At 44.1% G+C, this 16031-nt stretch overlaps 1 protein-coding gene across 1 annotated transcript in view; it reads left to right on the plus strand.

Moving 5' to 3' along the window:
- The first annotated feature begins 1104 nt into the window (after positions 1-1104).
- Positions 1105-16031, plus strand: part of LOC123487323 (ras GTPase-activating protein 3-like) — an 84978-nt gene continuing 70051 nt past the window's right edge. The window contains exon 1 of the mRNA XM_045218543.1: positions 1105-1348. Within this exon, the coding sequence (XP_045074478.1) occupies positions 1294-1348 (55 nt within the window). The 5' untranslated portion in view covers positions 1105-1293. The remainder of the gene's footprint in view (positions 1349-16031) is intronic.

The raw sequence follows: 16031 nt of genomic DNA on the forward strand, positions 1-16031 counted from the left end.
GTTCTAAGGGGTCTCAGCTAACCCACAGGACTTGGGTCCTTGGTCCAAACCGTTGGGACTGTTAAACTCCTGCTCCAACTCTTCCACTCCTCTCCACCCCCCACCCCTCCACTTTACGGCGTCACCCCTCCACTTCTCCTCCACCCCTCGACATCACCGCTGGGCTGGCAGAGTAACGTATTGTAGCATATCCTCTGCATATGAGACACGTTACTGTTCCCACCTATTGGCGCGATGCGTAAGGGTGTTTTCCTTTAACGCCGGAGCCCGGGGTTCGCTTCCCGCTCCCTCCGTTCGCTACAGTATGTTCTGGACTGGGGCTAATTTCAGTTCCCACTGTTCCTTTGTTGGACAGATCTGAGTGGTGTCTGTCCAATGAGTTGAGTGATTAAGCTCTCCTCCTCCTCCCCCTCCTCCTCCTCCTCCTCCCTCCTCCTCCTCCCCCTCCTCCTCCTCCTCCTCCTCCTCCTCCTCCTCGCCTGTGGTGTGTCTCCTAAAGCCTGTTCAGTCATGCTATCACCACCTATCACCTTAGGGTGTAGATTAAGACCAAATTCATGGTCAATGGGACATGATCAAATCAATCTCTCATTCACCATCTCATTCAATTATTCATTCATTTGGTCATTCATTCATTCATTCAACGCTGAGCGCTTCAAAGGGGGCACAAGGCGCACTGGAACCGAATTGGTCCAAACCGGCTTGCAGTCTATCCTGACTGGTTTATCATCTAGTCAAACCGACGCCCTTGGGTTCATTATGACCTAATTCGATTTTTCCATTTCTCCAATTCGAGTCAGCGCACAAAGCAAAACCGTTTTGAAGTTCGTGGGATCTTTGCAATGTTTTTCTCACCCGAGCTCGAATGCTTATCGGTATAAACCAGTCAGGATAGACTCCAAACCGGTTTGGACCAATTCGGTTCCAGTGCGCCTTGTGCCCCTTTGGAGCGCCCCGCCTTCGTCGACTAATTTAGCCCGCCCCCCCCATTGTATGACGTCAGCCCGCTGGCAGTCAATCAGCTGTAGAGAAGGTGGAGCCCCGCCCACTATACACGCTGCTCTGGTTTGAGAGCTGCAGTGTTTTCTAGCAGCGGTTGGGTAGGGGAATGCAGCTCTCCGCTGTCCGGGAAGCATAGCCATATATATCCCCCAATACAGACACACACACCACACCGCCTTTGAGCTAGACTAGACCTGCCTCCCTCTGCGGCTGGAGAGACCGACACCCGGATCACCGTGGAGCAAAGACTCCATCCACAAGTCTACAGGGGAAAGAGCGGAGCCGGAGAGCATGGCGGTCGAAGAGGAAGGGCTGCGGGTTTTCCAAAGCGTCAAAATAAAAATAGGTAAGGAAAGCAGAGAGAGAGACAGAGGCAGCTAGGATATTATTCCGACCCCCAGCCCCTCAGGCCCCCCCCGTGGTTTTACATTAACGGGCTAAAAGGCATTGGAGCTTTGAGAGAGAGAAAGCCCTCCTTCTCTCTCTGTGACATATTGGAATTCAAATCACACGCTCCCGCAACATTGCATGTCTTTTGTGAAATAGAAAAATGATCGTCGTCTATTCAATCCCCATCGTTATGGATTATGTGTAGGCCTATATAGAAGGGTCCATGAATGAATATCTATCTCGTGCTTAGTACAATTGTAATGTAATTAACTATGCGGTTGGACTGTTGTTGTAAATGTGGATTGGGTGTTATGAACTTCTGTGTTGTGGCGACAAAGATCTAGACGTGGGGGTCTGAGCGCAGAACGGGAAACAGCTGCATGTCCAGACGGCTCGATCTCGGCTTGCCGACTTTCTCCCCGCGCAGAGCTTCGAAATAAAAACAACCGGACCGTTAAGTCTAAGGAGAGACCCGGTCCCGGTGTGGATTTTCAGAGCCTCTCTTGGGTTACTTTATTTTTGTATTACTGTCCGCGCTGTTGCGCCACAGCTCGTGGAGTCATTGGAGAGCTTGAGGCAATAATAAGTAAGAGAAACTTAACCAGTCGACGACTGGCACTAGCCTCTGGAGGCCCTTACATAAAGACGCTTCCTTCATTGCTCCCAATGGGACATGGCCCTGGCTTGCTTTGTCATGTGTTATTAATTCGCTATTACACACTATATATGCAAAGAAATATATGTGTTTATTCAAAACAAAAAAACGATATGCCTATTTATTGTTCACAATTTGGCAGTCGATGTGTGTGTTTTATTGCGGTTAATGGGGCACTATAATGTGCCAGTCGATGTGTGTGTTTTATTGCGTTAGATGGTGCACTATAATGTAATCTCCTGATTGACTAATAGGTTGTTGGTGACTTCCTCATCTCGTTTTGACTCCAAACTGACACCACAACAACAGCTGTGTGGTTAAACCTACCCTGTACCCACCGCGGGTGTAGTCTTGATTGTTAAACCTACCCTGTACCCACCGCGGGTGTAGTCTTGATTGTTAAACCTACCCTGTAACCACCGTGGGTGTAGTCTGATTGTTTGACTTTAAACATGAAACAGAGTTAAGCAGAAAAACAACAAACATCGAGGAGCATGGTGTGTGTGTGTGTGTGTGTGTGTGTGAGAGAGAGAGATGACGCCAGGAGTTACATGGCAGCATTCCAGATGTCTGATAATCAGCAGGTTGTCATAACATTGGACAGATAACGACCCAACCTGTTATAGAAAGAACCTATAACCTACCTACAATAGGACTAGTCTACCTATAACCTACCTACAATAGGACTAGTCTACTGTACTGTCACCAACCTCACTAGAACCTATAACCTACCTACAATAGGACTAGTCTACCTATAACCTACCTACAATAGGACTAGTCTACTGTAGTCTACTGTACTGTCACCAACCTCACTAGAACCTATAACCTACCTACAATAGGGACTAGTCTACTGTACTGTCACCAACCTCACTAGAACCTATAACCTACCTACAATAGGACTAGTCTACTGTAGTCTACTGTACTGTCACCAACCTCACTAGAACCTATAACCACCTACAATAGTAGTCTACTGTACTGTCACCAACCTCACTAGAACCCATAACCTACCTACAATGGGACTAGTCTACTGTAGTCTACTGTACTGTCACCAACCTCACTAGAACCTATAACCTACCTACAATAGGACTAGTCTACTGTAATCTACTGTACTGTCACCAACCTCACTAGAACCTATAACCTACCTACAATGGGACTAGTCTACTGTACTGTCACCAACCTCACTAGAACCTATAACCTACCTACAATAGCGACTGGTCTACTGTACTGTCACCAACCTCACTAGAACCTATAACCTGCCTACAATAGGACTGTAGTCTACTGTACTGTCACCAACCTCACTAGAACCTATAACCTACCTACAATAGGACTAGTCTTTTACTGTACTGTCACCAACCTCACTAGAACCTATAACCTACCTACAATAGGACTAGTCTACTGTACTGTCACCAACCTCACTAGAAACCTATAACCTACCTACAATAGGACTAGTCTACTGTACTGTCACCAACCTCACTAGAACCTATAACCTACCTACAATAGGACTAGTCTACTGTACTGTCACCAACCTCACTAGAACCTATAACCTACCTACAATAGGACTAGTCTACTGTACTGTCACCAACCTCACTAGAACCTATAACCTACCTACAATAGGACTAGTTACTGTACTGTCACCAACCTCACTAGAACCTATAACCTACCTACAATAGGACTAGTCTACTGTACTGTCCCTAACCTCACTAGAACCTATAACCTACCTACAATAGGACTAGTCTACTGTACTGTCACCAACCTCACTAGAACCTATAACCTACCTACAATAGGACTAGTCTACTGTACTGTCACCAACCTCACTAGAACGTATAACCTACCTACAATGAGGACTAGTCTACTGTACTGTCACCAACCTCACTAGAACCTATAACCTACCTACAATAGGACTAGTCTACTGTACTGTCACCAACCTCACTAGAACCTATAACCTACCTACAATAGGACTAGTCTACTGTACTGTCACCAACCTCACTAGAACCTATAACCTACCTACAATAGGACTAGTCTGCTGTACTGTCACCAACCTCACTAGAACCTATAACCTACCTACAATAGGCTATCTACTGTAGTCTACTGTACTGTCACCAACCTCACTAGAACCTATAACCTACCTACAATAGGACTAGTCTACTGTGATCTACTGTACTGTCACCAACCTCACTAGAACCTATAACCTACCTACAATAGGGACTGCTAGTCTACTGTACTGTCACCAACCTCACTAGAACCTATAACCTACCTACAATAGGACTAGTCTACTGTAGGACTGTCCCAACCTCACTAGAACCTATAACCTACCTGCAAGGACTGTCGAGTCTACTGTACTGTCACCAACCTCACTAGAACCTATAACCTGCCTACAATGGGACTAGTCTACTGTACTGTCACCAACCTCACTAGAACCTATAACCTACCTACAATAGGACGTCTACTGTACTGTCACCAACCTCACTAGAACCTATAACCTACCTACAATAGGACTAGTCACTGAGTCTACTGTACTGTCACCAACCTCACTAGAACCTATAACCTACCTACAATAGGACTAGTCTACTGTAGTCTACTGTACTGTCACCAACCTCACTAGAACCTATAACCTACCTACAATAGGACTAGTCTACTGTAGTCTACTGTACTGTCACCAACCTCACTAGAACCTATAACCTACCTACAATAGGACTAGTCTACTGTAGTCTACTGTACTGTCACCAACCTCACTAGAACCTATAACCTACCTACAATAGGACTAGTCTACTGTAGTCTACTGTACTGTCACCAACCTCACTAGAACCTATAACCTACCTACAATAGGACTAGTCTACTGTACTGTCACCAACCTCACTAGAACCTATAACCTACCTACAATAGGACTAGTCTACTGTACTGTCACCAACCTCACTAGAACCTATAACCTACCTACAATAGGGACTAGTCTACTGTACTGTCACCAACCTCACTAGAACCTATAACCTACCTACAATAGGACTAGTCTACTGTAGTCTACTGTACTGTCACCAACCTCACTAGAACCTATAACCTACCTACAATGGGACTTCTGCTGTAGTCTCACTGTACTGTCACCAACCTCACTAGAACCTATAACCTACCTACAATAGGACTAGTCTACTGTACTGTCACCAACCTCACTAGAACCTATAACCTACCTATAATAGGGACTAGTCACTGTCTGCTGTCACCAACCTCACTAGAACCTATAACCTACCTACAATAGGACTAGTCTACTGTACTGTCACCAACCTCACTAGAACCTATAACCTACCTACAATAGGACTAGTCTACTGTAGTCTACTGTACTGTCACCAACCTCACTAGAACCTATAACCTACCTACAATAGGACTAGTCTACTGACTGTCACCAACCTCACTAGAACCTATAACCTACCTACAATAGGACTAGTCTACTGTACTGTCACCAACCTCACTAGAACCTATAACCTACCTACAATAGGACTAGTCTACTGTACTGTCACCAACCTCACTAGAACCTATAACCTACCTACAATAGGACTAGTCTACTGTACTGTCACCAACCTCACTAGAACCTATAACCTACCTACAATAGGACTAGTCTACTGTACTGTCACCAACCTCACTAGAACCTATAACCTACCTACAATAGGACTAGTCTACTGTAGTCTACTGTACTGTCACCAACCTCACTAGAACCTATAACCTACCTACAATAGGACTAGTCTATGGTAGTCTACTGTACTGTCACCAACCTCACTAGAACCTATAACCTACCTACAATAGGACTAGTCTACTGTACTGTCACCAACCTCACTAGAACCTATAACCTACCTACAATAGGGACTAGTCTACTGTACTGTCACCAACCTCACTAGAACCTATAACCTGCCTACAATAGGACTAGTCTACTGTACTGTCACCAACCTCACTAGAACCTATAACCTACCTACAATAGGACTAGTCTACTGTAGTCTACTGTACTGTACCAACCTCACTAGAACCTATAACCTACCTACAATAGGACTAGTCTACTGTAGTCTACTGTACTGTCACCAACCTCACTAGAACCTATAACCTACCTACAAGGACTAGTCTACCTCGTACTGTCACCAACCTCACTAGAACCTATAACCTACCTACAATAGGGACTAGTCTTCTGTGTCTACTGTACTGTCCACCAACCTCACTAGAACCTATAACCTACCTACAATAGGACTAGTCTACGTGTACTGTCACCAACCTCACTGAGAACCTATAACCTACCTCAATAGGACTAGTCTTACTGTACTGTCACCAACCTCACTAGAACCTATAACCTACCTACAATAGGACTAGTCTACTGTACTGTCACCAACCTCACTAGAACCTATAACCTACCTACAATAGGACTAGTCTACTGTACTGTGTCACCAACCTCACTAGAACCTATAACCTACCTCCAATAGGACTAGTCTACTGTACTGTCAACTCACTAGAACCTATAACTACCTACAATAGGACTAGTCTACGTAGTCTACGTACTGTCACCAACCTCACTAGAACCTATAACCTACCTACAATGGGACTAGTCTACTGTACTGTCACCAACCTCACTAGAACCTATAACCTACCTACAATAGGACTGTAGTCTACTGTACTGTCACCAACCTCACTAGAACCTATAACCTACCTACAATAGGACTAGTCTGCTGTACTGTCACCAACCTCACTAGAACCTATAACCTACCTACAATAGGACTAGTCTACTGTACTGTCACCAACCTCACTGAACCTATAACCTACCTACAATAGGACTAGTCTACTGTACTGTCACCAACCTCACTAGAACCTATAACCTACCTACAATAGGACTAGTCTACTGTAGTCTACTGTGCTGTCACCAACCTCACTAGGAACCTATAACCTACCTACAATAGGGACTAGTCTACTGTACTGTCACCAACCTCACTAGAACCTATAACCTACCTACAATAGGGACTAGTCTACTAGTCTACTGTGCTGTCACTCAACCTCACTAGAACCTATAACCTACCTACACAATAGGACTAGTCTTACTGTACTGTCACCAACCTCACTAGAACCTATAACCTACCTACAATAAGGACTCAGTCTAGAATCACTCAGTCCTCCTGTCACCAACCTCACTAGAACCTGTAACCTACCTACAATAGGACTAGTCTACTGTCACAATACTGTCACCAACCTCACTAGAACCTATAACCTACCTACAATGGGACTAGTCACTGTAGTCTACTGTACTGTCACCAACCTCACTAGAACCTATAACCCACCTACAATAGGACTACTTCTACTGTACTGTCACCAACCTCACTAGAACCTATAACCTACCTACAATAGGACTAGGCTACTGTACTGTCACCAACCTCACTAGAACCTATAACCTACCTACAATAGGGACTAGTCTAGTCTACTGTGCTGTCACCAACCTCACTAGAACCTATAACCTACCTACAATAGGACTAGTCTACTGTAGTCTACTGTACTGTCACCAACCTCACTAGAACCTATAACCTACCTACAATAGGACTGATCACTGTGTACTGTCACCAACCTCACTAGAACCTATAACCTACCTACAATAGGACTAGTCTACTGTACTGTCACCAACCTCACTAGAACCTATAACCTACCTACAATAGGACTAGTCTACTGTAGTCTACTGTACTGTCACCAACCTCACTAGAACCTATAACCACCTACAATGGGACTGGTCTACTGCTGTACAACCTCACTAGAACCTAACCTACCTACAATAGGACTAGTCTACTGTACTGTCACCAACCTCACTAGAACCTATAACCTACCTACAATAGGACTAGAGTCTACTGTACTGTCACCAACCTCACTAGAACCTATAACCTACCTACAATAGGACTGAGTCTACTGTACTGTCACCAACCTCACTAGAACCTATAACCTACCTACAATGGACTAGTCTACTGTACTGTCACCAACCTCACTAGAACCTATAACCTACCTACAATGGGACTAGTTAGTCTACTGTACTGTCACCAACCTCCACTAGAACCTATAACCTACCACAATGGGACTTGTAGTCTACTGTACTTGTCACCAACCTCACTAGAACCTATAACCCCTACACCTACAATAGGGCTAGCTACTGTAGTCTACTGTACTGTCACCAACCTCACTAGAACCTATAACCTACCTACAATAGGACTATCTACTGTACTGTCACCAACCTCACTAGAACCTATAACCTACCTACAATAGGACTAGTCTACTGTACTGTCACCAACCTCACTAGAACCTATAACCTACCTACAATAGGACTAGATGTAGTCTACTGTACTGTCACCAACCTCACTAGAACCTATAACCTACCTACAATAGGACTAGTCTACTGTACTGTCACCAACCTCACTAGAACCTATAACCTACCTACAATAGGACTAGTCTACTGTATATGTCTGTCACCAACCTCACTAGAACCTATAACCTACCTACAATAGGACTAGTCTACTGTACTGTCACCAACCTCACTAGAACCTATAACCTACCTACAATAGGACTAGTCTCTGTACTGTCACCAACCTCACTAGAACCTATAACCTACCTACAATAGGACTAGTCTACTGTACTGTCACCAACCTCACTAGAACCTATAACCTACCTACAATAGGACTAGTCTACTGTAGTCCACTGTACTGTCACCAACCTCCAACTAGAACCTATAACCTACCTACAATAGGACTAGTCTACTGTAGTCTACTGTACTGTCACCAACCTCACTAGAACCTATAACCTACCTACAATGGGACTAGTCTGCTGTAGTCTACTGTACTGTCACCAACCTCACTAGAACCTATAACCTACCTACAATAGGACTAGAGTAGTCTACTGTACTGTCACCAACCTCACTAGAACCTATAACCTACCTACAATAGGACTAGTCTACTGTACTGTCACCAACCTCACTAGAACCTATAACCTACCTACAATAGGACTGAGTCTACTGTACTGTCACCAACCTCACTAGAACCTATAACCTACCTACAATGGGACTACTGGTCTACTGTACTGTCACCAACCTCACTAGAACCTATAACCTACCTACAATAGGACTAGTCTACTGTACTGTCACCAACCTCACTAGAACCTATAACCTACCTACATAGGACTAGTCTACTGTAGTCTACTGTGCTGTCACCAACCTCACTAGAACCTATAACCTACCTACAATAGGACTAGTCTGCAGTCTAACTGTCACCAACCTCACTAGAACCTATAACCTACCTACAATAGGACTAGTCTAGGCTGTACTGTCACCAACCTCACTAGAACCTATAACCTACCTACAATAGGACTAGTCTACTGTACTGTCACCAACCTCACTAGAACCTATAACCTACCTACAATAGGACTAGTCTCAGTGCTGTCACAACCTCACTAGAACCTATAACCTACCTACAATGGACTAGTCTACTGTACTGTCACCAACCTCACTAGAACCTATAACCTACCTACAATAGGACTAGTCTAGCTGTACTGTCACCAACCTCACTAGAACCTATAACCTACACAATGGGACTAGTCTACTGTACTGTCACCAACCTCACTAGAACCTATAACCTACCTACAATAGGACTAGTCTACTGTAGTCTACTGTACTGTCACCAACCTCACTAGAACCTATAACCTACCTACAATAGGACTAGTCTACTGTACTGTCACCAACCTCACTAAGAACCTATAACCTACCTACAATAGGACTAGTCTGACTGTACTGTCACCAACCTCACTAGAACCTATAACCTACCTACAATAGGACTAGTCTACTGTATGTACTGTCACAAACCTCACTAGAACCTATAACCTACCTACAATAGGACTAGTCTACTGTGTTTACTGTCACCAACCTCACTAGAACCTATAACCTACCTACAATAGGACTAGTCTACTGTACTGTACACCAACCTCACTAGAACCTATAACCTACCTACAATAGGACTTTCTTAGTCTACTGTACTGTCACCAACCTCACTAGAACCTATAACCTACCTACAATAGGACTAGTCTACTGTGACTGTCACCAACCTCACTAGAACCTATAACCTACCTGCAATAGGACTAGTCTACTGTGTCTACTGTACTGTCACCAACCTCACTAGAACCTATAACCTACCTACAATGGGACTAGTCTACTGATCTACTGTACTGTCACCAACCTCACTAGAGACCTATAACCTACCTACAATAGGACTAGTCTACTGTACTGTCACCAACCTCACTAGAACCTATAACCTACCTAACAATAGGACTAGTCTACTGTACTGTCACCAACCTCACTAGAACCTATAACCTACCTACAATAGGACTAGTCTACTGTAGTCTACTGTACTGTCACCAACCTCACTAGAACCTATAACCTACCTGCAATAGGACTAGTCTACTGTGCACTGTCACCAACCTCACTAGAACCTATAACCTACCTACAATAGGACTAGTCTACTGTACTGTCACCAACCTCACTAGAACCTATAACCTACCTACAATGGGACTAGTCGCACTGTACTGTCACCAACCTCACTACGAACCTATAACCTACCTACAATAGGACTAGTCTACTGTACTGTCACCAACCTCACTAGAACCTATAACCTACCTACAATAGGACTGTCTACTGTAGTCTACTGTACTGTCACCAACCTCACTAGAACCTATAACCTACCTACAATGGGACTAGTCTACTGTACTGTCACCAACCTCACTAGAACCTATAACCTACCTACAATAGGACTAGTCTACTGCTAGTCTACTGTACTGTCACCAACCTCACTAGAACCTATAACCTTACTGGGCTAGTCTACTGTAGTCTACTGTACTGTCACCAACCTCACTAGAACCTATAACCTCCACCTACAATAGGACTAGTCTACTGTACTGTCACCAACACTCACTAGAACCTATAACCCTACCTCCAATAGGACTAGTCTACTGTAGTTACTGTACTGTCACCAACCTCACTAGAACCTATAACCTACCTACAATAGACTAGTCTACTGTAGTCTACTGTACTGTCACCAACCTCACTAGAAACCTATAACCTACCTACAATAGGACTTCAGTCTACTGTACTGTGCACCAACCTCACTAGAACCTATAACCTACCTACAATAGGGACTAGTCTAATGTGACTGTCACCAACCTCACTAGAACCTATAACCTACCTACAATGGGACTAGTCTACTGTACTGTCACCAACCTCACTGGAAACCTATAACCTACCTATAATAGGACTAGTCTACTGTAGTCTACTGTACTGTCACCAACCTCACTAGAACCTATAACCTACCTACAATGGGACTTAGTCTACTGTACTGTCACCAACCTCACTAGAACCTATAACCTACCTACAATAGGACTGTCCGAGTCTACTGTACTGTACCAACCTCACTAGAACCTATAACCTACCTACAATAGGACTAGTCTACTGTTCTCTGTACTGTCACCAACCTCACTAGAACCTATAACCTACCTGGCCGAAGGGTATTCTACTGTACTGTCACCAACCTCACTAGAACCTATAACCTACCTACAATAGGACTAGTCTACTGATACTGTCACCAACCTCACTAGAACCTATAACCTACCTACAATAGGACTCTACTGAGTCTACTGTACTGTCACCAACCTCACTAGAACCTATAACCTACCTACAATAGGACTAGTCTACTGTACTGTCTGACCAACCTCACTAGAACCTATAACCTACCTAGGCAGCTAGGACTAGTCTGACTGTACTGTCACCAACCTCACTAGAACCTATAACCTACCTACAATGGGACTAGTCTCTGCAGACTGTACTGTCACCAACCTCACTAGAACCTATAACCTACCTACAATAGGACTAGTCTACTGTACTGTCACCAACCTCCACTGGAACCTTTCTCTTTCCTGCCTACAATGAGACTAGTCTCAGTCTGTACTGTCACCAACCTCACTAGAATCTATAACTTTCACCTAAGCAATAGGACTAGTCTACTGTAGTCTACTGTCCTGTCCTAACCTCACTAGAACCTATAACCTACCGCAATAGGGACTAGTCTACTGTACTGTCACCAACCTCACTAGAACCTATAACCTACCATTTACAATAGTTCTGCCAACCTCTCCTGGACCTATAACCTGCCATCGGCTGGTCTACTGTACTGTCACCAACCTCACTAGAACCTATAACCTACCTAAGCAATAGGACTGGTTCGACTGTACTGTCACCAACCTCACTAGAACCATATAACCCACCTACAATAGGACTAGTCTACTGTACTGTCACCAACCTCACTAGAACCTATAACCTCTCACTGGGACTACTCTGGGACTAGTCTACTGTACTGTCACCAACCTCACTAGAACCTATAACCTACCTACAATAGGACTAGTCTACTGTTACTGTCTCCAACCTCACTAGAACCTATAACCTACCTACAATAGGACTCAGTCTACCTGTACTGTCACCAACCTCACTAGAACCTATAACCTACCTACAATAGGACTAGTCTACTGTACTGTCACCAACCTCACTAGAACCTATAACCTGCCTACAATAGGACTAGTCTACTGTACTGTCACTAACCTCACTAGAACCTATAACCTACCTACAATGGGACTAGTCTACTGTACTGTCACCAACCTCACTAGAACCTATAACCTACCTACAATAGGACTGTGTCTACTGTACTGTCACCAACCTCACTAGAACCTATAACCTACCTACAATGGGACTAGTCTACTGTACTGTCACCAACCTCACTAGAACCTATAACCTCACCTACAATGGGACTAGTCTACTGTAGTCTACTGTACTGTCACCAACCTCATCTAGAACCTATAACCTACCTGCCACAATAGGACTGAGTCTACTGTGAACTGTCACCAACCTCCACTAGAACCTATGAACACCTACAATAGGACCCTAGTCTACTGTAGTCTACTGTACCTGTCCTACCAACCTCACTAGAACCTATAACCTACCTACAATAGGACTAGTCTACTGTACTGTCACCAACCTCACTAGAACCTATAACCTACCTACAATAGGACTGAGTCTTGTACTGTCACCAACCTCACTAGAACCTATAACCTACCTGCAATGGGACTAGTCTACTGTACTGTCACCAACCTCACTAGAACCTATAACCTACCTACAATAGGACTAGTCTTCTGTAGTCTACTGTACTGTCACCAACCTCACTAGAACCTATAACCTACCTACAATAGGACTAGTCTACTGTAGTCTCTGTACTGTCACCAACCTCACTAGAACCTATAACCTACCTACAATGGATTTAGTCTACTGTACTGTCACCAACCTCACTAGAACCTATAACCTACCTACAATAGGACTAGTCTGCAGTCTACTGTACTGTCACCAACCTCACTAGAACCTATAACCTACCTACAAGATAGGACTAGTCTACTGTACTGTCACCAACCTCACTAGAACCTATAACCTACCCTAATAGGACTAGTCTACTGTAGTCTCTGTCCTGTCACTACTGGGTAGCCTACTACTGTCTGCTGTACTGTCACCAACCTCACTAGAACCTATAACCTACCTACAATAGGACTAGTCTACTTAGTAGTACTGTCACCAACCTCACTAGAACCTATAACCTACCCTACAATAGGACTAGTCTACTGTATCTCTGTCACCACCTCACTAGAACCTATAACCTACCATACATGGACTAGTCTACTGTACTGTCACCAACCTCACTAGAACCTATCACCTACAAGGCTAGGACTAGTCTGTGCTGTACTGTAAACCTCACTAGAACCTATGTAACCTTCCGCCTATAATAGGACTAGTCTACTGTAGTCTACTGTACTGTCACCAACCTCCCACTAGAACCTATAACCTACCTACAATGGGACTGTAGTCTACTGTACTGTCACCAACCTCACTAGAACCTATAACCTACCTACAATAGGACTGTCTAGTCTACTGTGCTATGTCACCAACCTCACTAGAACCTATAACCTACCTACAATAGGACTGAGTCTACTGTACTGTCACCAACCTCACTAGAACCTATAACCTACCTACAATGGGACTAGTCCTACTGTACTGTCACCAACCTCACTAGAACCTACAACCTACCTACCAATAGGACTAGTCTACTTACTGTACTGTCACCAACCTCACTAGAACCTATAACCTACCTACAATAGGGACTATTCTGTAGTCTACTGTACTGTCACCAACCTCACTAGAACCTTATAACCTACCTACAATAGGACTAGTCTACTGTCCAGTCCTCTGTACTGTCACCAACCTCACTAGAACCTATAACCTACCTACAATAGGACTAGTCTACTGTACTGTCATAACCTCACTAGAAACCTATAACCTACCTACAATGAGACTTAGTCTACTGTACTGTCACCAACCTCACTAGAACCTATAACCTACCTGCCAATAGGGACTAGTCTACTGTACTGTCACCAACCTCACTAGAACCTATAACCTACCTGCAATAGGACTAGTCTACTGTAGTCTACTGTACTGTCACCAACCTCACTAGAACCTATAACCTACCTACAATAGGACTAGTCTACTGTACTGTCTGCCATACCTCACTAGAACCTATAACCTACCTACAATAGGACTAGTCTACTGTACTGTCACCAACCTCACTAGAACCTATAACCTACCTACAATAGGACTAGTCTACTGTACTGTCACCAACCTCACTAGAACCTATAACCCCTACCTACAATGGGACTAGTCTACTGTACTGTCACCAACCCTCACTAGAACCTATAACCTACTCTGCACTAGGGACTGGTCTACTGTACGTCACCAACCCTCACTAGAACCTATAACCTACCCACAATAGTGCTGAGTCTACATGATCTACTGTCCTGTCTACCTCACTAGAACCTATAACTACTACAATAGGACTGGTCTGCTGTGATTACTGTCATACTGTCTCGCCTCTTCTGGAACCTATAATCTACACCACAATGGGACTGTCTGCTGTACCTGTCACTGTCACTCGAACCTACTTAACCTACCTACAATAGGACTGGTCACACTGGACTGTCACCAGCCTCACTAGAACCCTATAACCTCCCTACAATGGGACTAGTCTACTTTGTGGTCTACTGTGCTGTCTCAGCCTCACTAGAGACCTATAACCTACCTGCACAATGGGGACTAGTCTACTGTTGTCACCAACCTCACTAGAACTATAACCTACCTACAATAGGACTAGTCTACTGTCTGTCACCAACCTCACTAGAACCTATAACCTACCTACAATAGGCTGGTCTACTATAGGTCTACTGTACTGTCACACAACCTCACTAGAACCTATAACCTACCTACAATAGGACTAGTCTACTGTACTGTCACCAACCTCACTAGAACCTATAACCTACCTACAATAGGACTAGTCTACTGTAGTCTACTGTACTGTCACCAACCTCACTAGAACCTATAACCTACCTACAATAGGACTAGTCTACTTAGTACTGTCACCAACCTCACTAGAACCTATAACCTACCTACAATAGGACTAGTCTACTGTAGTCTAGTACTGTCACCAACCTCACTAGAACCTATAACCTACCTACAATAGGACTAGTCTACTGTACTGTCACCAACCTCACTAGAACCTATAACCTACCTACAATGGGACTAGTCTACTGTACTGTCACCAAACCTCACTAGAACCTATAACCTACCCTACAATGGGACTAGTCTACCTGTACTGTCACCAACCTCACTAGAACCTATAACCTACCTACAATAGGGACTAGTCTACTGTACTGTCACCAACCTCCTGAAACCTATAACCTACCTACAATGGGTTAACAGTCTACTGTAAGTCTACTATACTGTCACCAACCTCCACTGGACCACCATAACCTACCTACAATAGGACTGGTCTGCTGTAGTTCTGTCACCCAACCTCGCTCAAACCTATAA

This window comes from Coregonus clupeaformis, unplaced genomic scaffold, assembly GCF_020615455.1.
Source record: "Coregonus clupeaformis isolate EN_2021a unplaced genomic scaffold, ASM2061545v1 scaf1652, whole genome shotgun sequence".
In the NCBI taxonomy this organism is placed as follows: Eukaryota; Metazoa; Chordata; class Actinopteri; order Salmoniformes; family Salmonidae; genus Coregonus; species Coregonus clupeaformis.